The sequence below is a fragment of the Orussus abietinus genome, unplaced genomic scaffold (assembly GCF_000612105.2).
Source record: "Orussus abietinus isolate OABI.00-Male unplaced genomic scaffold, Oabi_2.0 scaffold531, whole genome shotgun sequence".
Classification (NCBI taxonomy): domain Eukaryota; kingdom Metazoa; phylum Arthropoda; class Insecta; order Hymenoptera; family Orussidae; genus Orussus; species Orussus abietinus.
This window is the reverse complement of record NW_019394757.1, coordinates 34,803-53,669: the sequence shown is the minus strand read 5'-3', so window position 1 is coordinate 53,669 and position 18,867 is coordinate 34,803. Positions and strand designations below refer to the sequence as shown.

General features: G+C 38.1%; 2 protein-coding genes across 6 annotated transcripts; both read right to left on the bottom strand.

Moving 5' to 3' along the window:
- Window positions 1-2,006: 2,006 nt before the first annotated feature.
- LOC105702854 lies at window positions 2,007-3,746 on the bottom strand. Its single transcript, XM_023433178.1, has 5 exons — window positions 3,543-3,746; window positions 3,113-3,429; window positions 2,782-3,024; window positions 2,544-2,708; window positions 2,007-2,136 (listed from the first exon to the last, which is right to left on the bottom strand). The coding sequence occupies exons 1-5, from the start codon at window positions 3,744-3,746 to the stop codon at window positions 2,007-2,009; spliced, it is 1,059 nt and encodes a 352-aa protein (XP_023288946.1).
- Window positions 3,747-4,720: 974 nt separating this feature from the next.
- LOC105702857 (kelch-like ECH-associated protein 1) lies at window positions 4,721-18,234 on the bottom strand. 5 transcript variants are annotated; one of them, XM_012430764.2, is made up of 9 exons: window positions 14,262-18,234; window positions 13,483-13,861; window positions 12,954-13,209; window positions 11,033-11,344; window positions 10,771-10,935; window positions 9,161-9,828; window positions 8,133-8,381; window positions 7,227-7,525; window positions 5,204-5,391 (listed from the first exon to the last, which is right to left on the bottom strand). In XM_012430764.2, the coding sequence occupies exons 4-9, from the start codon at window positions 11,333-11,335 to the stop codon at window positions 5,204-5,206; spliced, it is 1,872 nt and encodes a 623-aa protein (XP_012286187.1). In that variant the 5' UTR covers window positions 11,336-11,344; window positions 12,954-13,209; window positions 13,483-13,861; window positions 14,262-18,234. The 5 variants fall into 5 exon arrangements, with proteins under 5 accessions (XP_012286192.1, XP_012286187.1, XP_012286188.1 ...); XM_012430765.2 differs by lacking the exon at window positions 14,262-18,234 and adding an exon at window positions 13,932-14,066; XM_012430769.2 differs by lacking the exon at window positions 14,262-18,234 and having other exon boundaries at window positions 4,721-5,391; window positions 13,483-14,071.
- Window positions 18,235-18,867: the final 633 nt, after the last annotated feature.

The following is an 18,867-nucleotide window of genomic DNA, read 5'->3' as shown; positions in this document are numbered from 1 at the left end:
GAATCTGGCGACTTACTGGTGTTTCTTCAATGTTCCGTTTTACCTGTACTTTTGTGCCCCTTTGCAGGTTTAGGTGGATCACCTGGAAACAGCCATTTTTGGTAAAATCATCATGGGCAGTTAATCAAAATCGAGCTTGCTGCACTTGTTGGTAGAAGATGTTAAAATATGTTAAAAGATGTTTGTGAACTTTTTTCGTGATGCTAATTGCGTCCACAGTAGCTTGATGGGGAAGGTTGTTCGGTTTAAATTAACAAACGTAATAATGGTTAAGAAATAAGTACTTTAGCGTTTGTGTTCAAATTCTTTCGACTTAACCCTGTTTAAGGGGGTATTATCGTCTAGAAGCTTGTTTTATAAGTAATTTTTAGGAATTAATTTAGCGAAAAGTATCAAACCTACAGTGCCGGGGTTTTTGACGCGTATTAAGACGTGTTTCAGCTAGCGACACAAGTTTGTATGAAATTCTTTATTGAAATCTATGCAAGTTATCCGCTGTTATGCAGATCGTTGCGTGAAACGCTCGTCCAATCGGACGAACGGGTTGCGGCGATTCTAGTCGTCCGAAACGGAAGAACAACATTTTTTTTAAATCTGTATGAATGTAGCTATCGTCTGAACTAGAACTAACAAAGTAAGTACGAAATTTTTCATCGGAATCGCAGCTGTTTGAAGATTAAGGTTTTATTTTCCCGGAAAATTTTCAACTAAAACATAAGAGCGGGGCTAAAATATTCAAGCTATCGGTATCATTCTAGTTCAGACTATAGATGAAGGTTCCGTCGAAATGTGGGCAAAACCCGAAGTCAACCGGCCCAATAGTTTTTAAGAAAAACGTTCGCCAGACTTGAAAAATATCGTTTCGAGAAAAACGTTCGCCCGACTTGAAAAATATCGTTTCGAGAAAAACGTTCGCCCGACTTGAAAAATGTCGTTTCGAGGAAAACGCGTTTAAAATTTGCCATACATTTAGCACGTACGGTGGATAACTGATTTTAGTAACTTACCCTTTAATCAACTATACCGGGACCATACAAACCACCTTCCTCAGCTTCAAAAAAAGAATATTGAGCCGCACAATGGACACAACGATCAAAGGGATGACTACCTGCCGCGCCCCAACGCACCGCAGCCTTTATAAGCTTCTGTAACTATGGAAGTTCTACAAATTTCAAATTAATATTTTCGAGACCATTCTCAGAACCCCAAACTATAAGAAAATGCAAAAAAAATCGAATACTTGAAGTTTCTAAACGATAATACCCTCTTAATATCAAATTTCTAATTGGATTTATTTTCTATTTAAAAAGAGAAGGGCGCAATGTACATTGCACTCGCGTAGAAAACTAGGGATGGATTATACGTTGTGTAATATACATACATACATACACGTAGAAAATCACGTATATTATATGACGTATATGCTTACCCAACCCTGGGAGCAGGGTTGCTGGAAGCGTGGAAACTACAGAGTTTCGCGCCAAATATGCACGCTTGCATTATTTTTCTTTCACTGTAAAGGTCAATTATTAATTAAGACAATAACATAAAAGATTAATGAAAATACGCCGATTCGTAAAAGCAAACTGACCGTACCGAAAGAAACGTTTACGCATATTGTCATAAATTCCAACACACAAAGATGAATATAAATAGTAATGAACTATTGAAATAAAATTCATGCCAATTGTGTCAATAGTAAAATACAAAAATAAATATAAATAATAATTAACTAGGAAAAGAATTACAATGAAACATGGACAATAATGACTCCCGACTTTAATACCAATGTTACTAAGCCAGAAGGACAGCAGATGATTGACTTCTCAGGCAACAAATTAAAATCAAATGACACGAAGAAAAACATTTAATACAATTGTATTAATCCTAAGACACAAAAGTGAATGTAAATAATAATTTACTATAGAAAGGAGAGAATCAGTTTAAATAATTAAGAATAATTATAATTACAAATTAAACTGCACACAATGTCAATACGACATCCGTCATGCGTACTTCAATGCAACGAGTTCCTTTTCTATTTTTTCCATCACTTTTTGATCGACAGATTGATTAATATACATCTCAAAGTCTTCGTGTTTCATTAAAAGTTTCACCGACATCTTCGCGTTGTTCCTGAAAGATGTTATAAGAATTTGACTAAAACGATTCCCACAGTTTAAGGTGATGTGAAAGTGGCGTCGAAGAGGTTTTGTTTATAAAACTTTTCTCCCAACTCGGTTTACCGAATAGTTTGAAACTCTACAACGTGAATAGAAAGACTATAAGGAAGGTCCTGAAACTCATGGAATTTCAATTCTTTTCAAATTTCTTTATAGGTATTTTNTTTATAAAAAGTGAAATTTCGCCAGTTTCAGGACCTACCTTAGGGTCTCCATATTCACGTTTAAAAGTATGAAACTATCTGAGACACCCAGTCCGTAGAAAAGTTTTATGAACGATTGAGCTTTCGGATGCCACTTTCACATCCCCTTAAGCCAGCTTAATCTAACTACTTCGATAACTAAATCCTTTTCGGATACCTTGTCTCATGATTCCCATCAATAAGAAATTTGGCACAAATTGAAATTATTTTCCCCCTCGTGTTTTTTAAATTACTTTTACCCATTAAAGTATCTACTCCAACCATGGAAATAATATTATAAACCAATCGACTAACTGTAGCTCGCACAAGAGGATTCTTGCTCCTGAAATAATTTACAAGTAGTTAAAAGGTAATAATAAAAGATGTAAGATATGTTTGACAAAAAGAAATATTACTCTGTTTCACAGGCAAAAGATAATACTCTAACGCAATGAGTCAGGGGTATATAAGTCACCATGGCATCTAGAGCTTTATTTGCATCCTGTCGAATCCCTTTATTCACATGAGCAGACTTTTGCAATAACGTAACAGCCAGTTCATCGAATTCTGGCCTGGATGTCGATTGCATTGTTTTAAATAATTCCTCCGCTACTTGACACGCCATTCTTACGGCATGTGATCTTATACTTTTCAGTAGACTAAGCATAGAAAAACAATGAAATTAATTGAACTCATTAATGAAGCAAGTGTGAATCCATTACGTTAGATCTAAACATTATTGTTTACCTGCACAAGCTTCTATTTATTATTGTCATGTTTGAACTTAACACCTCAGGCTGAATCCGTGAAATCTGAGCAATATTCAATAAAGCCTGAGTGCTGCTGTCCCATTGATTTTCTTTTAGCTTCGAAAGAGCGAATTTCAAAGTCTCTTCTGGATTCTCAAGTTTATCTGCTGGCCCAATTAAATCCTGCTCCAAAAATGAGGATCCATCTCCCACGACTCCCCTAAAGCTATCTTCCTTCGGACCAGTTTTACTGTATAAAAAATCCTTAAAATTCAACCGAACAAAGATACATGCCTCAATTTTTCTTCCAATCGGCTTTAAAATTTATATAGGACGTTCATGTTTTTAAATCACCTGTAATGCAATTCCCGTAAGTACATGTCTTGATTTAAAGATGTCTTGTCATCTGTTACATTTTTATCGGATACTGAAGGCGAAGCTTGAGAATTTATCGGAGGTAATCTGGATGCTAGGTGAACTTGGCCCGTCGAGGCAGATTTGATCTGTTCGCAGTATCCTGATTTTATTCTAGTTTTAGTTACTTCATATTTTAGCTCCGTTTGGTCGACGTAATACGTACCTTTTCCTTTACACATTGGACACGTGTAATACTTTCCGCCAGTGGGCAACATCTTAAAAATTATCGATCTCCTTTTACTTTTCTAGAAGCCGTGCTTGCAGACAACATTGTCTAGTTCACGAAGTGTCAATCGATTCACAAATTCATACAAGTTAAGTTGCGCCATAAAGTTGACATACAGAAACAAAATGGCATCGTCCTACATACACGTTTCTCGATAACTTTTTTAAATCCAACCAAATCGGCAATCCAAGTATCTTAATTACTAAGATGATATGAAAGGCGCTGAGAAATTTAATCGACATCGATAAATTAAAATTCATCTATACGCTTTTTGGTGGTAATGTCAATTTGAATACTCAAGTGGTAACATAAGCTGGCACGTCCCGTTACCGACATTTATATTTATGTTGAAGTCTTTTACAATCTGCATTGTGAATTATACAAAACGGAGCGTTCCATATATCATTTCGATAAAGTAATGATAAACAAATCGAGGTAAAACTGTCGAAATCCCGGGAATTCATTATCTTAACGACTGTTTAGGACCAACGGTGTCATCTGTGACGTTTAGCTGCAACTAAATGTTTGCTCTAAAAACATCGGTTAGCCCCGGGACGAGCCAGCATTTTCTTGCAATCGTTGGTGAAAGTATTTTCCATATTTTCTTATTTGACTCTGTAATATTTCGTTTCTACGGTATTCTAAATTGCTCAAGCTAGGTCCTAAAACTCTTCTTTTCCGATTCTAAGCCTCCAAGAAGCGTAAAACAGTGAAAACGTGCATGGACCACGCCATGATAATTTTAGTTGATGACAAAAAAATAATTTTTTGATGAAAAACGAAATTTCATGAGTTTCGGGACCTACTTTGGGGCCTCCGTATTCCCGTGGTAAAATTTGAATCGAATCGATGCATCCTATTCGGAGAATACTTTCACCAACGACTTGACTTCTCAGATATACGTACGCTGACTCTTTCATATCACCTTAACTTACGCGTAAAAATCAATGCAAAACGTGGTCATTATTAATATAATGCACAGTTTCTTGAAAACAATCAGTGTATATGTACATATTCCTATATAGTTACAGAGGCACAGGGCTTTATAAAAATAATACAATTACATTTAATGACTTACTCTAATGGACGTGAAACCCCTCATTTTCAGTGGTCCGCGTAAATTATCCTCGCTGCGATTTTACAGGCCTACGTTTCCAAATCTCGCCCTTCCCATCGATCAGCTCAGGCCTTAGGAACTAACTTGATCTAATTGTAAGGCTACTAGTGGAAAGTGTACTCTTCAGTCTGATTTATTGCGAAGGTGTCCCAGCGCGTTATCGCGCCCGTTTGAACGAAACTGGGATGGTTTCAAGACGACGACTTCTTACAATAAAGGACAGGGCACCCTGATTCAACTCGACTCTCCTCGATCTACGAATAAATAAGCTCGGTTGAATGAGAACTAAAGTTGAATGACCGTTCCGCGGAGTATCGCCGTGTCATGTATCACGTAGGATTCTTCTCTAAAGCTATATTATGATCTAAATGATCGCAATGCATTGGACATTGGTGATAGGACACTGCACTAGCGTGCCCAGATCTGCTCGACGTCATGGGCACTCCTTCCTCCCACCGATCCTGAGCAGGATCGTAAATCTCCACGATATTTACAAATATCTGGCCGTCGTAACCCCCTGCAATGTAACAAATATAAATGACTGAAGACATCGAAGCAAATATCGCTACAAGATTTCGGTAAAGCTTTGACTACAAAAGTATGGACTGCTAGTTGCCAGACCATCAGCGCCATCGTGGACCAAGAACTAACTAACGACTTCGTATCCCCCGGAGTTCTAATTTAAATTTCCAATAATTCCAATAATTTCCAATAATTTCCAATAAATAGATTCGCGTTTAATTAAGGGAAATGGACTGCTACCACGTGGTTAAAGGTTGCCATAGCACAAAATAGCACAGTAAAGATAAAAAGAAAGACGCAAACATACCATTTTAAGGTATCGGATTAAGTGATACCTTATTTATAAACAACTAACTTTCCCTCTCCGCGCAATGCGAAGGTTCGAAGTGAATTTCCAAATATATCGAGATTTAGGTATACGTGGAGTAGCATTTGGAAGGAAGATTCCATAGCTACTCGATAAAATTATTTTCTTGAACTCGAGGGGAAATGCTAGAGGGACAGTTATTCTGAATGTCGCTTATTTTTTAGTATATCTGACTTAAAGAGCCGGCCCCGTGGATTACATTGTCTCGATCAAAATAATTATATTCGAATTTTCCTCTTTTTTGGTCCATGACTTTATGCCCTGCACCACGATTCATGTTGGTCTCGCTTTTCGAGCTATCAACGCATGATAAAATACGAATGGCTAGCAATCCATACTTATACAGTCAAAGCGGTAAAGCTACCTCTTCACTTGCTTTCCTGCAATAAAACGCTCCAATTGACTCTCAATCTATGAATCGCTGTTACAAAAAGTTAGATCGATTCCAACTTTTTTCCAGGAAGAACAAGAGATAAGGGCAACAAGAACGTGGAAAAGAAACTATATGCTTTCATTTAAGGTGAAGTGAAGCCCCCCTGAAATCAGTCAATTCGAATAAGACACTTTTTTTAAGGGCATTGGATCGAACTGTCCGAAACGCTGACACATGATCTGCGAGCACTTAGGAATTATCCTGACACTTTCAAAATTCGGATTATTGAAAAAAATCGTTTAATTTAGCCCAGGCCAGAACCAAAATGGCGTCGAGCTCTATTTCGATCGATGTACAATTATTGAAGGCTCTAATATGAGAAACGAAAGTGTCAGGGCAATTGTACGACAATTTAGAACACTGTAGTAATCGATAAACTCGCATTTGAACGGGATAAAGGCAAAAAAAGTGTCTTATGCGCTTCTATGCTAAAACGATGGTAATACGAGGTCTCAGAGTGAATATTTAGTTGACACGGAAATCACAGATGACGCAGGATGTCACTCTGTAGTCAATTATTTCCTCGGAAACCACGAATCTAGGGGATTTCTGAAGATTTTTATAATTATTGTACGAAAACGACAGATGGAGTATGCCATGTTGTACAATACCCAATATAATTCGACACAGCCGTCAATATAAAAACGAACATCGACAACGAAGGTATTTAGAAGAATCTTTTTTACCGACGTCGATCAAGTTCCTCGACGTGTTTCACTTCACCTTAAAGATGTTTATATTGTACATATCTGTAACCTCTGTACAATTCTTTTGCCGAATTCGAATATGCGAACAAACTTTTAAATGTTGTACTCGCGTGCAACTTCCATGCATCTTTTTCGTCAACCAGATAATTTTACTTAAAAGGTATTATATTATCAACTTGTATAATTATTACGTGTCATTCATTTTTAATCTATAATATTGGCAGCAACATAGGGAACTATGTACCCACGGTAACATTATGTATGGCAAGTGAAAAGGTAGCCTGACGAGAACTGTTAATTTAAGATTAATCATCCAAACTTACCCATGGCATACAATTTGCCATCAAGGACCGTCACGCTGAGAGCACTTCGAGCTATAGTGACGCTACTGACGATCTCCCAGATATCCCGTTCGGTGTCGTACCGCTCTACGGAATTTAATTGACTTGATCCGTCATATCCACCAACTACATAAATATATTGACCGAGACTCGCTACACCTGCCCCTGAGCGACAGCACTTCATAGGAGATACCATCGTCCACTCGTCGTTTTCCGGATGATAACACTCCACGGAATTTAATCTATTTACACCATCGAATCCACCCACCGCGTACAGTAACCTATGAAATTTTAGTAAGTTACAACGATGTGATTGATGTATGTAACTGTCTTAAGGTGATGTGAAAGTGGAGTCAAAGGGGTCCTATTTATGAAACTTTTCTCCGAACTGGGTGTAACGAATCGTTTCAAACTTTACAACGTGAAATTGGAGGCTAGAAGGAAGGTCCTGACATCCGGAGAATTTCAATTTTTTAAAAATTTGTTTATAGATAGTCAAAATTTGTTATGAAAAGTAAAATTTCACGAGTGTCAGGACCTTCCTTACAGCCTCCATGTTCACGTTGTAAAGTTTAAAACGATTCGGTACACTCAGTTCGGAGAAAAGTTTCACGAACGATTGATATTTCGGTTGCCACTTTCTCATCCCCTTAATAAATAGCAAGCTCCAGTAAAGACAATGAATGATAATGTGAATATTATAACAAGTAACGAATCAGTAATTTACTAGACAATAACCTATTTACCGTACTTGCGAATTTGTATTCAATAATTCATTTATGCACGAGCGTGCCAATTCTTTTTTTTTTTAATTATAAATAAAAAATCTTTTGATTTTTCTAAGTATGTGATGTCGGAGTTAACGACTATTTAAAAGTACTGCAATACCTATTGACTACTGCGACGCCAACTCCGAGTCTTTTAACGTGCATGGGCTTTACGCTTGTCCACGTGTCTTGGTCGGGATCATAGTACTCGACACTGTTGTGATACTCTTTTCCGGCACTTCCACCAACGGCGTACAAAAGTCCATCCATTACTGCTACACCAACTCGGTTTCTTGGCACTGACATGGGACTACAGGGACGCCACTGATCCGTCACTGGATTGTATCTGTCGACCCAGTCGCTGTCGTACCTTTAAGATGATATGAAAGGCGCTGAGAAATTTAATCGACATCGATAAATTAAAATTCATCTATACCCTTTTTGGTGGTAATGTCAGTTTGAATACTCAAGTGGAATCATAAGCTGGTACGTCCCGTTACCGACATTTATATTTATGTTGAAGTCTTTTATACTCTACGTTGAGAATTATACAAAATGAAGCGTTCCATGTATCATTTCGATAAAGTAATGATAAACAGATCGACGTAAAACTGTCGAAATTCCGGGAATTCATTATTCTAACGACTGTTTAGAACCAACGTCGCCATCTGTGACGTTTAGCTGCAACTAAATGTTTGCTCTAAAAACATCGATTAGCCCCGGGACGAGCCAGCATTTTCTTGCAATCGTTGGTGAAAGTATTTTCCATATTTTCCCATCTAACTCTGTAATTTTCCATTTCTACGGTATTCTAAATTGTTCCAGCTAGGTCCTGAAACTATTCATTTTCGATTCTAAGCCTCCAAGAAGCGTGAAACATCCATGTTAGTTCTAGTCCGTCATAAGTAAATAAATTTTTGATGAAAAATGAAATTTCATGAGTTTCAGGACCTACTTTAGGGCCTCCGTATTCCCGTGGTAAAATTTGAAACGAATCGGTGCACCGAATTCAGAGAATACTTTCCCCAACGATTTGACTTCTCAGATAAATGTATAGGCTGACTCTTTCATATCACCTTAACCTATATAAAATAAATTATCTATTCGATTGCAAAATCTAATACGTTCTTCACTTCTGGCTGTACCAACCTAGTGCCAGGCGAATTGTTTCTTCCGCCGACAGCATAAAACATGCCTTTCAGGAATGCTCCTCCTAACCCTGATCGAGGAACAAGTAATTTTGCATGCTGGGTCCAAGTTTTATCGTCGGCGTTATATCCTTCGAGAGTATCCAATGAGTGTTTTAAAAATCCTCCAGCTATATAAATAATCCTTGGGGTATTTGGCGTCCTTTCCTTTACTATGGGTTTCTTGTGAAGAGTCAAATCCTTGAATATTTGTGCCAAATACTCTCGACACGCTGGCATCTTTTTTAAAACGTCACAATTCTTCATCTGCTCCCGCAGAAAATTCGGAGTCAGGTATTGACAGCGAACGGCGTGCAATATGTGTTCCATCTTTGGTCCTCTGGCTTCTTCGTTATATTTCACCCACTTCAACACTGCATTGTACACTTCCCTCTCTTCTTGAACATTTAATTCATCCTTCCTAACAAGAGAAACTAACTGTATCGCAGATAACTGCAGGAATTCCTCTTCTTGGCAGATCTGACTGAAGTGTTGAACAATAAATTGATTCGCTTTGTGGTACAAATTATGACAGCCATGCTGTTCGGCAAAGTTTGCTATTCCAATTGCATTCGTTGGGTCTAGTTGCCTTTCGAGGAAAACACAACATGCATCTATGACGTTACTAACCTGTGATAAAGAAAAGAATCTGCTTTGTCATCATATTCAATATTATCTTAGACTACGATTGTGATCATTATACGTTATTGCAACATTTGTCTTTTTTGACAAATCAGAAAAATATATGAATGACAAATAAGTTACAAATTAAAAGAATTATTTAACCTTTATGTCAATGACCATTTTACTTCTATGTAAATTTTGTCTTGGTTTTTACTTTCATGTTTTTATGCAATAAAATATTGACTTTGATTAGTATATTTCAAAAATATTTGTAGCAAAAGTCGTCTATACGGTTGCTCAATAACGAAGTACCATATTATAATTTGATGGAGAAAAAATGTAGAAGTATATACAATGTTCTGTAATAAATCGGTCCATCAAAGAATTTTATTATAAACTTTTAAATCTAATGTATGGATTGCGGTACTTAAAATTTGAGGATAGCATCTATCCTCAAATTTTGCGCATCAAGTGATACAAAAGTTTTTCTTTTTATAAAAAATAGTATGCGTTTCAAAGTACACCGCACAATATCTTTTCTGAATGAAATTTTGTTCGAGATTGGTTCACCATGATTACCTCGTACAGCTTAAGAACAATTTTGTGCTTACTGGCAAAAATGTTTCAAAACGAGTAAAAACTATACGCATAATCGTGCGTATTGAAATGCTTTTGCTGGGTATAACATTACATTTCTGATTTACAAGGTCTACAGGTTGATGGATATATTTTAAATTAAATTTTCACTTTCATTATGTAAATTATGCATAGTAGAAAGAATCAGGAGCGTGTGAAAGCATAAATAATCTTCTTATGCCTTTGACATACGAAACTTCTGCGATGGGTACCCAAGTACCTGGTTATTAAACGAAACAATTTTTGGTCATCGACATAAAGGTTAAATCATAATATTATAGAATAACTTAAGAAAATCTTCCTGAACCACACCTGAAACATAGTAGCAGCTGGTAACAAGGAACAAACAGTAACCTCGGTAACTCGTATCTGGCCCGTGTACATAAAATACATTAACCGAGCCATTGCCGTTGGACACACTCCCTGAAGTTTTACTCTAGTCATCTCACACTCCTTCAATCCACCCGTAAACATTGCCTATAATATTCCAATTCAAACATGATAAATGATGCAATTAAAAGTAATAGAACTAAAGCGAACGTGAAATGTGTAGTAACAATATATTCGTTATTACCTTAAAGTACGGACTAGCAGCAGCCAGGATCACTTTATGAGCATGAAACAGCTCCGAACCAACTTCTAATATAACATCGGTGAGCATATGATGACTTCGCATCATAAACATCATTTTCATAGCTTCCTTCACGTAATTAGCCATACAGAATGTCATGTCACCAAGATCTCCATGCTTTTCTGAGTTGAACGCTCCGTCCCAGTCTTTTTCTTCTCCTGGTATGACAGGAGATCCATCCGCATTATGCATAGATTGAGAACTACTGCCTCCTTTCCTTTGCAGGTAATCTTCTTCTCCATCCATGAAAGTGATCTGTAAGAATGATGATGCGTCCATTATTGTGCTAACGTATATTTTCACTGTACTTTGAATATTTAATAAGATTTTAAAACTAGAGAGAAGTATTGTAAGTTATCTGATAATCGAAAGCCATGAGCTTGTCTGAGACACTACCTCGTCTCTTGATACAATGAAAATTCTAGTGTCTGGGCTTTACCAGAAATCCACTCACGTATACTAATCTATCCACTTGTACCTAGCAGAAAAAATTCAATCGTAGTCATGATTTCCCCACTTTATTGCACTGACACAGCATTATTACAGATGAGTGTTTAATTCGTTCACTCAAAAAGGATGACAAAATTAATGTGAGTCGATGATTATACATAATTAGCTAATTGATAGTACCTGGAATAATGCATGTGTACTTAACTGTGAATTTATTAAATTAATGATCTATGTATTCATTTTTTAAGGGGAGATTCTCGTGTAACAAGGTAAGAAATTAACAATTTTCATGAATTTTTTTATAAGAAAGCTATTCATGATATTCAAATCATTTTTGTTTAATACAATAGGACAACCTTAAAGTTTAAAAATATATTTTTTGCTTTTAATTTTCTTTATGTTTCTTCAAACAGGATATAATTATCTCAGTCACTTCCTATAGAAAATCAAATGTCGGCGTGCAATGTAACACTTGTCACAGACATCCGAATTTCAAAAGTAATAGATTTTCTTAAAACTAGATAGTTAACGCTGGGGTTATACCTATTTAAAAAAAAAACTATCTGAAAAATTGAATAACCTACCATTTGGAATAAAAATGAATACTCTTCAGCAAAAATTAGCCTTAAATTGTGATAAAAATTGTGATAAAAATGTTATAAATAAATAATACAATTGAAATTATAGGTATAACCCGTGGAGAAGTATATAAGAACTTAAACAGGCATGGTGCGAAGTTGACGAGCTGATTAATTTTTCAGTTATCCTGCAAGCTATTTTGAAAAATGTAGTTCCGAGTAAAACACATTTAATAGTGACCTCAGTGTAATTTAATCTTTAATCTATTTATTTATGTTTTACTTTTTATTACAAAATTAAATCATTAGGTTAGAAATCATGATTTTTATAGCATCCATTTTATAATTGAGGAATTCTAACGTGAGTTGTTTAGATATCTTTACAATTGTTTTGGATATTTTTACATTTGTGAAGACAGTGGCTACGTTTGTCATAAATAATAATTTGAAGCGTCCACTAAATTGACTGTAACTTAACTTTAACACTAGAACTACCAAGCGGGTCGAAATGACTTTTTCAAATGGCTCATCCTATAAACAAAAAATCTGCCGGTCATTCTAGTAATAAATTGTTATTTTGAGCTCAAAATTTTGTGTGCATACTTCAGAGATGTCCCTCTGATATATATTTAAAAAAAAATCGATTGTTTAAAACTGTTACATGAGAATCCCTCCCTTAAGTTCAGTAGAATAAATACAATGATTAATAAACTCCTTTATCAGATGTTGATTTCTATGACAAAAATTTGTAAATTTAATTTTAATTTAAGCCTATCAAAAATATGTAACCCCTTAAGACAGCGGTCAAGCTGAAAGTATAAAATTAAAATACGTACTTATTCAATTCAATGGAAGAAGCAGGTGTACGATTCCACCATGAACGTTTTTTAAACATAAGCGTTTTCATAGAGGTAAACGCCTACGATATAATAACCATAATCTGGTAATCATTTTTCCGATCTCTTCGTGGTCAAAAATACAAACTGTTTAAATATACAGAACATTAATTTGTCTGATGTGAACAATCCGTAGTGTTTTTGCATTAAAGCCACAGAGCCATTATAGGTTAATTACAAACGTCAAGTTGTTCCACTAAGGAATAAATTATTAAATCAAAGGTCACAAAGGCAATCACTTATGGAATGAGTTCTCGAAACTGCCGACTCTACAAGTTTTACCCATCTTGAATCGTGTAACTTATGTCGATTGCTTAGAGTAGGCCTTTTAAATATCATTATCTATGAATTATACATATATATTTCAAAGTAGCCAGATGCTCTTTTCCGCAAACATTGGCATCACACGATTCAAGCTACTGTCGTAAAGCCAAAGTAAGAATGGACAGTCTTTCGAGCAGAGTCTTACCAAAAGAAAATAAGAAAAGGAAGTTCGGAGCTTCTGTAGGCAGTAATAGTAGCAAAATATGCCAAGCCTCGAGCCTTCCCCATTAACGTCGAAGAGTGTCAACGGTCTCAGAGCACTCGGGTCCAGAGGAAGCTGAGCGTCGGATCCGTCACGACGGACGCGAATTGGAGTTCACATCCAGGTATAAATTCGGGTGTACGTCCAGGTCCTCGCAAGCACTCCAGGTCACCGAGGACGCGTATACATTCGCATATGTCATCGCACGCTTCTCGTGGACTCTTCTACATATTGGCGAGAGATTCCATGGCAGTCGGTGGTAGTCGGTGACAGTCGGCTCAGAGCAGCCGACCGAGAAGACGTCGCTCCTTCCAAGACACGTCTGTAAACGCAGATAGGTAGTCACGTACAATCGCAGCAAGTTCTAGGAGTTTTCGCGTCAAGGGGCGCACCCAATCGAGATAGCGTCGTGGAATGACTTGCAAAATCGAAACGTCGCTTCCGCGCCGAGCCGAACGATCTTGGGCAATCTTTCCACGACTAGAAAGGGAAGGTTATGTCCCCTGCTATCGGTCCGCACGGAGGCTGTCGAAGCAACCGGGAGCGGTACGTTCGGAGGGACCATACGTCACGTACGTCATAAGAGACCTTCGTCGAGACGGACGAGCGCAGTGTAGTGCTCCCACTCCGACAGCGAAGAGACCGCGCGGCTCTTTCGCTCTCGCTACTGAACGAGGGCGAGAAAGATAACCTATAAGGTCCCCTCGCGCAGGTATCCTTACCGTTCTTCCCCTCTGCTTTCTTCGCCGCGCGATTTGTCAGCCGGCCTCCGTGACTCGACTCGCCACGTCGTGCCACGTTACACGATGCGATTAGGCCGAAACACTCGTTGAAATTCTGCAATGGCAGTGGCGAATCGCATCGCGTAACCGCGCCTCGTCGGTCCGATCTGTTCGATCCAATCGCGCGAGTTTCGAGATTTCGGAGAACGGTTCGAGTCGTTCGATTAGTCGGCGCACTTCCGTGAGTTCGGTAGCTTGTAGCGATTGACGAGCACGAGCGACCACGAGTTCCTATCACGGTCGAGGCCACTCGAGACTACGTGAGCTTTGCAAAAAGTTTTTGAAAAGTCATCCTGAGGCTGCACTTTCTCTTCCGCATACACTGATGGCAAAGACTGCTTTGTGCGCTGTTGCGCGTTTACAGTGAACAGGACTCAACGTGACTTGTTGCTGACGTCATTGTAAATAGTGAAGAAGCGTCGAAGGTTACGTTACGGCAAGTTGGTTCGAATAGATGTTTCGGGGATTTGAGAAGATCTCTCTGTTCGACGTGGGTAAAAACGCACTTGTTAATCTGTCGTATGTTATATTTCTCAGAAAAGAAGGAATTTATGAGGTTTTCCTGTCGTCCCGCTACGTTGATTAAACGGGAAGAAACGAAAAGAAAGGTTATGGTACTTCTTTCGTTCACTCTGAATTATTTGTTATGAACGTTTGCTAATAAATATAGTTTTTCGTTATCTTTTATGATTACTACTAGTAGTTGCCTTAAATTTGTCAGATATCTAAATTCTGCAAACTTTACTAACTAAAGGAACGATCATTTAGTACAGGACTAGTGTAAAACTTTAAACTGAAATATATTCCATGCAATAAGTCATACTGACTACTCTTCTTCCCAAATGGTTAATATAAATAATACGTTATTTCTTTTTCAAGTTTCATTTAAATCTATTCACTTTTATTAAATGATTTCTTACTTTGATAAGTGCAAAATTCCAGGTGGCTAATTTCGTTAACCTTAGAAAATGTTCAGTCAAATATTGTTGCTCGCTCGATGAGGACATTTTTCACTATTCCTTGAGAATTATAATATATTAATTTATGATGCACAAGTAATAGCAGAAATAAAAATGGTATAATTGCTGGATCATGTAATTACTGTTTACATATTTCATATACAATTTTTTAAAAGATGTAAGTACTATATAGTAGTTACGTGTACTGGTATTCTGGAAATAAACAATAATTGTGATCATTAAACAGGATTTTTGCATGAGCAAATACAACAACATGAGAATTTAAATTTTTTATGCTAAATCAAATGAACGGTATTTAAAGCTCTATTAAAATTAAATGATCTCTGCGAAGGAATTAAATGTATTATTGTGTAAACTTGTATACAAATATGTTATAAACAAAAATGAGTACATATCAGGAATCGATGAATGATAATGCCAAAGATGTAATTAAAACTAGTCTTTACCATATATTTTTACTTTCATCAATAATTGCATATGGCGTCTTATTTTAGGTTCAAATAATTGTATATTGTGGTGTGCAAGTTTTGTAAGAACATGCCAGTTGAGACAATATATTTATTTCATAATAATATGGAGTTTTCATCAACAATAACAGTGTAGTAGTAGGCGTAACAAGAGAGTCGAGGTAGGTCACAAGGAACCTAACCTAATACTGTACGCCAACAAGTCACCATGGTATGCAGGATCTGCGCCAAGTTCGCTCTGCGCTTTCTCCCGATGTTACGTTGTTTCTTTATACAGCGATCCATCTTAAAGGATGCTCGTACTACCAAAAACTCGTTAATTCGCTTTTAGAATGTCACGCGGCAGTTTCAATCGTTACGTCGACGAGGCATTTTTGGCTCTCTCGTCTTTACTTTGACATTGAAAACTATCAGAATGCCATGTTTCTGAATGAAAGAAAAACCCATCAAAGTAGTTCCTCTGTTTACAAACAATAATTATATAAGTTAAAAAGGGTTCTGTAAACCTTGGCACGTGAATTGCATTCATCGGCGGATCGATGAATGTCACCCGTTAACTGGCAGATTTCATAAAGTAATATACTTCAACTTATGGCAGTGCTTCGTATAGTGTAGAATAATCTTATTGCCCCTAGTAACCGGTCAGCGATACGTCGATAAACTATCAAAAATCCTATAAACATCCAATTCTATGATATAATCTCTTATATGCAAACAACTCTGCTACGACATGTATATATCTGCCCCGGGTACAATACTTTTAATGGTATTCCTAAATCAACCAATGGGAGGCAATGAACTACTTTACACCAATAAATGCAAGAATACATGATTACGATCAATTAAAAACTTTCATTATGGATAATTTGAGCACATTGTGTTGTTTTAATTTATTTTACCCGTTATGTTTGTAATTATGTAGATAAGTTGAATTCTGGACATGTTTAGAAGAGATTTGTAGGTAACGTTAATTCGAAGAAACATTAGATTCGGTGGACAAATGGCGTAAATGTAAATAATAGTTCGGACAGGCTGTTTTGTTATTTGGAGGAATTAAAAGAGAAAGCCAGTTGGACCAAAACGGTACCAGTGCCAGTGTCTGGATGGTTTAGAAGCAAAGGAATGGAAGAAAGAAGAAAGGTGATAGTCGGTCAGGTACCATCCACTCCTGTCTCTCTCGGCACAACGTTCCATATATACAGGCTCTTGTTGGCGCACTAGAGGTGTAAGATCGACACTTGATTCAGGACAGTGATCCACTTTCTCAGGAGTTCGGTAAGTTTTCCACCCAAGTACGTACAAGAATTTCCAAGAGAACTACGGTACACGCCTTGGGCGCTTAACCTACAAATCGGTCTACCGGAGTATCTCAACGGAACCAAGAGAAGACAAGAAGCCACTTAACTAAATCACAGATAAGTCCCGCCTGCCCGAGAATTACAGCTAAAATTAACTTAACGAGTCTATCTTTGATTTCCTTAGGCTCGGGTGACTCTAGACTGGCCCCCTATAATTTGTAATTCGATCACACTTTTCGGTTAATCTATGTTGATCGGTGTAGGCTCGCACTACTTGGTATTTATTCACGTTTCAGGAAGTCGGCGTCCTTTAAAAAAGTGAGGTTAAGAGACTATTCGAAGCCTCTGGAAAGAAGAGGTAGAATCCGATGAATCTTGAATGTCACTACGTGACGATAGATCTTGTAGGGACAGGACGAGAGTTAGGACGTGCCGTTAGCACCTGACGTTCAGAGGTTGCAGGTGTATTAAATCGGCAACCGGAGTTAGAAAGATAAGTGACAGTTTTGGTTAAGTGCCCATCGGAACTAGGAGTCACCGTAATGCCAAGACCTGACAAAGAGTTCATCGATGAGCCTTCGCCTCCAATTGGAATCGTAACCTGACACATGAACAACCGTCAAGCAGGATCGGCAGTCCTCCTATGTATCTACTCGCAACCAAATCGAGAGGGCATACACTCTCGGGGAGCTACTTGGCTCGACGACTTTCAAGAATATAATGAGTCTCAATATAGTCTCTAACAACAAACTAGTAAACTAAACTCACTATATATCTCTACGCAATCCAATATGGTATGATATTCGAGTACGTTAATGTTATTAAGTAAAGTAGTTTGGGCGGATACGACTACTCCTAAGGCCTCGCTCATGAATTATTTAATTTAGTCCCATGCATTCGTTCTAACACGCTACGTTTTTAAGTAGTAGGAGTAAACGAGTCTGTCGCTTTTCGTTCGATCGATAGGATTCCAGACAGAGGGTCGGAAAGGTACACTTACGACCATCTACCGCGATAATATCTCTCTCTCCGCTCAATTACAACGAGTTCTTTTAACGCAATTCCGGCAACAATTTCCTTGATCCCTAGGGCACGTTTCGCGTCACTTTTACAACGGACACCACGATAGACGACAGTCAGCGGAGAGACAACCCTTCGGGCTCTTCGACGAGAGGACTCTACTGCAAGGCTCACCCCCACCTTCGCGCCCCCGCGATCCCCAAACGTCGAATCCCGGCAATCGCGACGAAAACGACGTATTACGCTTAATTACTGCGTCTATACGTCTTCTCGATGGGCGTAATAATTACAGAATTACGCAGATCGCAATAAGTGGTCTGTCTACGCCGGTAGCCTGTCCAGCGAGTCTCTCCCTCCGCGGTAACGATCGCTATCGTTATCGTTAAAAGTGGCAGGACGCTGGTCGAGTCGAGAAGCTCCAGGGAACCAACTTATCCCGGGTATACGGGAACTCGTCTCCTTGTAACCGCACGACCGCGGCAAGGCTTTACCCCAGACTCGTGCTAACGCTGCGCTCGATCGGGCAAGAAACGAGCGCCCAGCTGGAACGAATACAAATCTTCCCTCCGACAGCGAGTTACTGGACGAGACGACACGAAAGAGAAATCTAGCCTCTATCCGGGTGAAACCGAGCTGACAAATTACCGAAAAGTAACTCCGGAGGAAAACCTCGCTACGACTACGGGCAGTGCTCGGGCATTACGTATTTCCCCCTACTTAAGAAGCCAGTCGAGCCAGGCATTGCCAACCGGTCGGCTCTCGAGAAGACGTCCGATCCCTA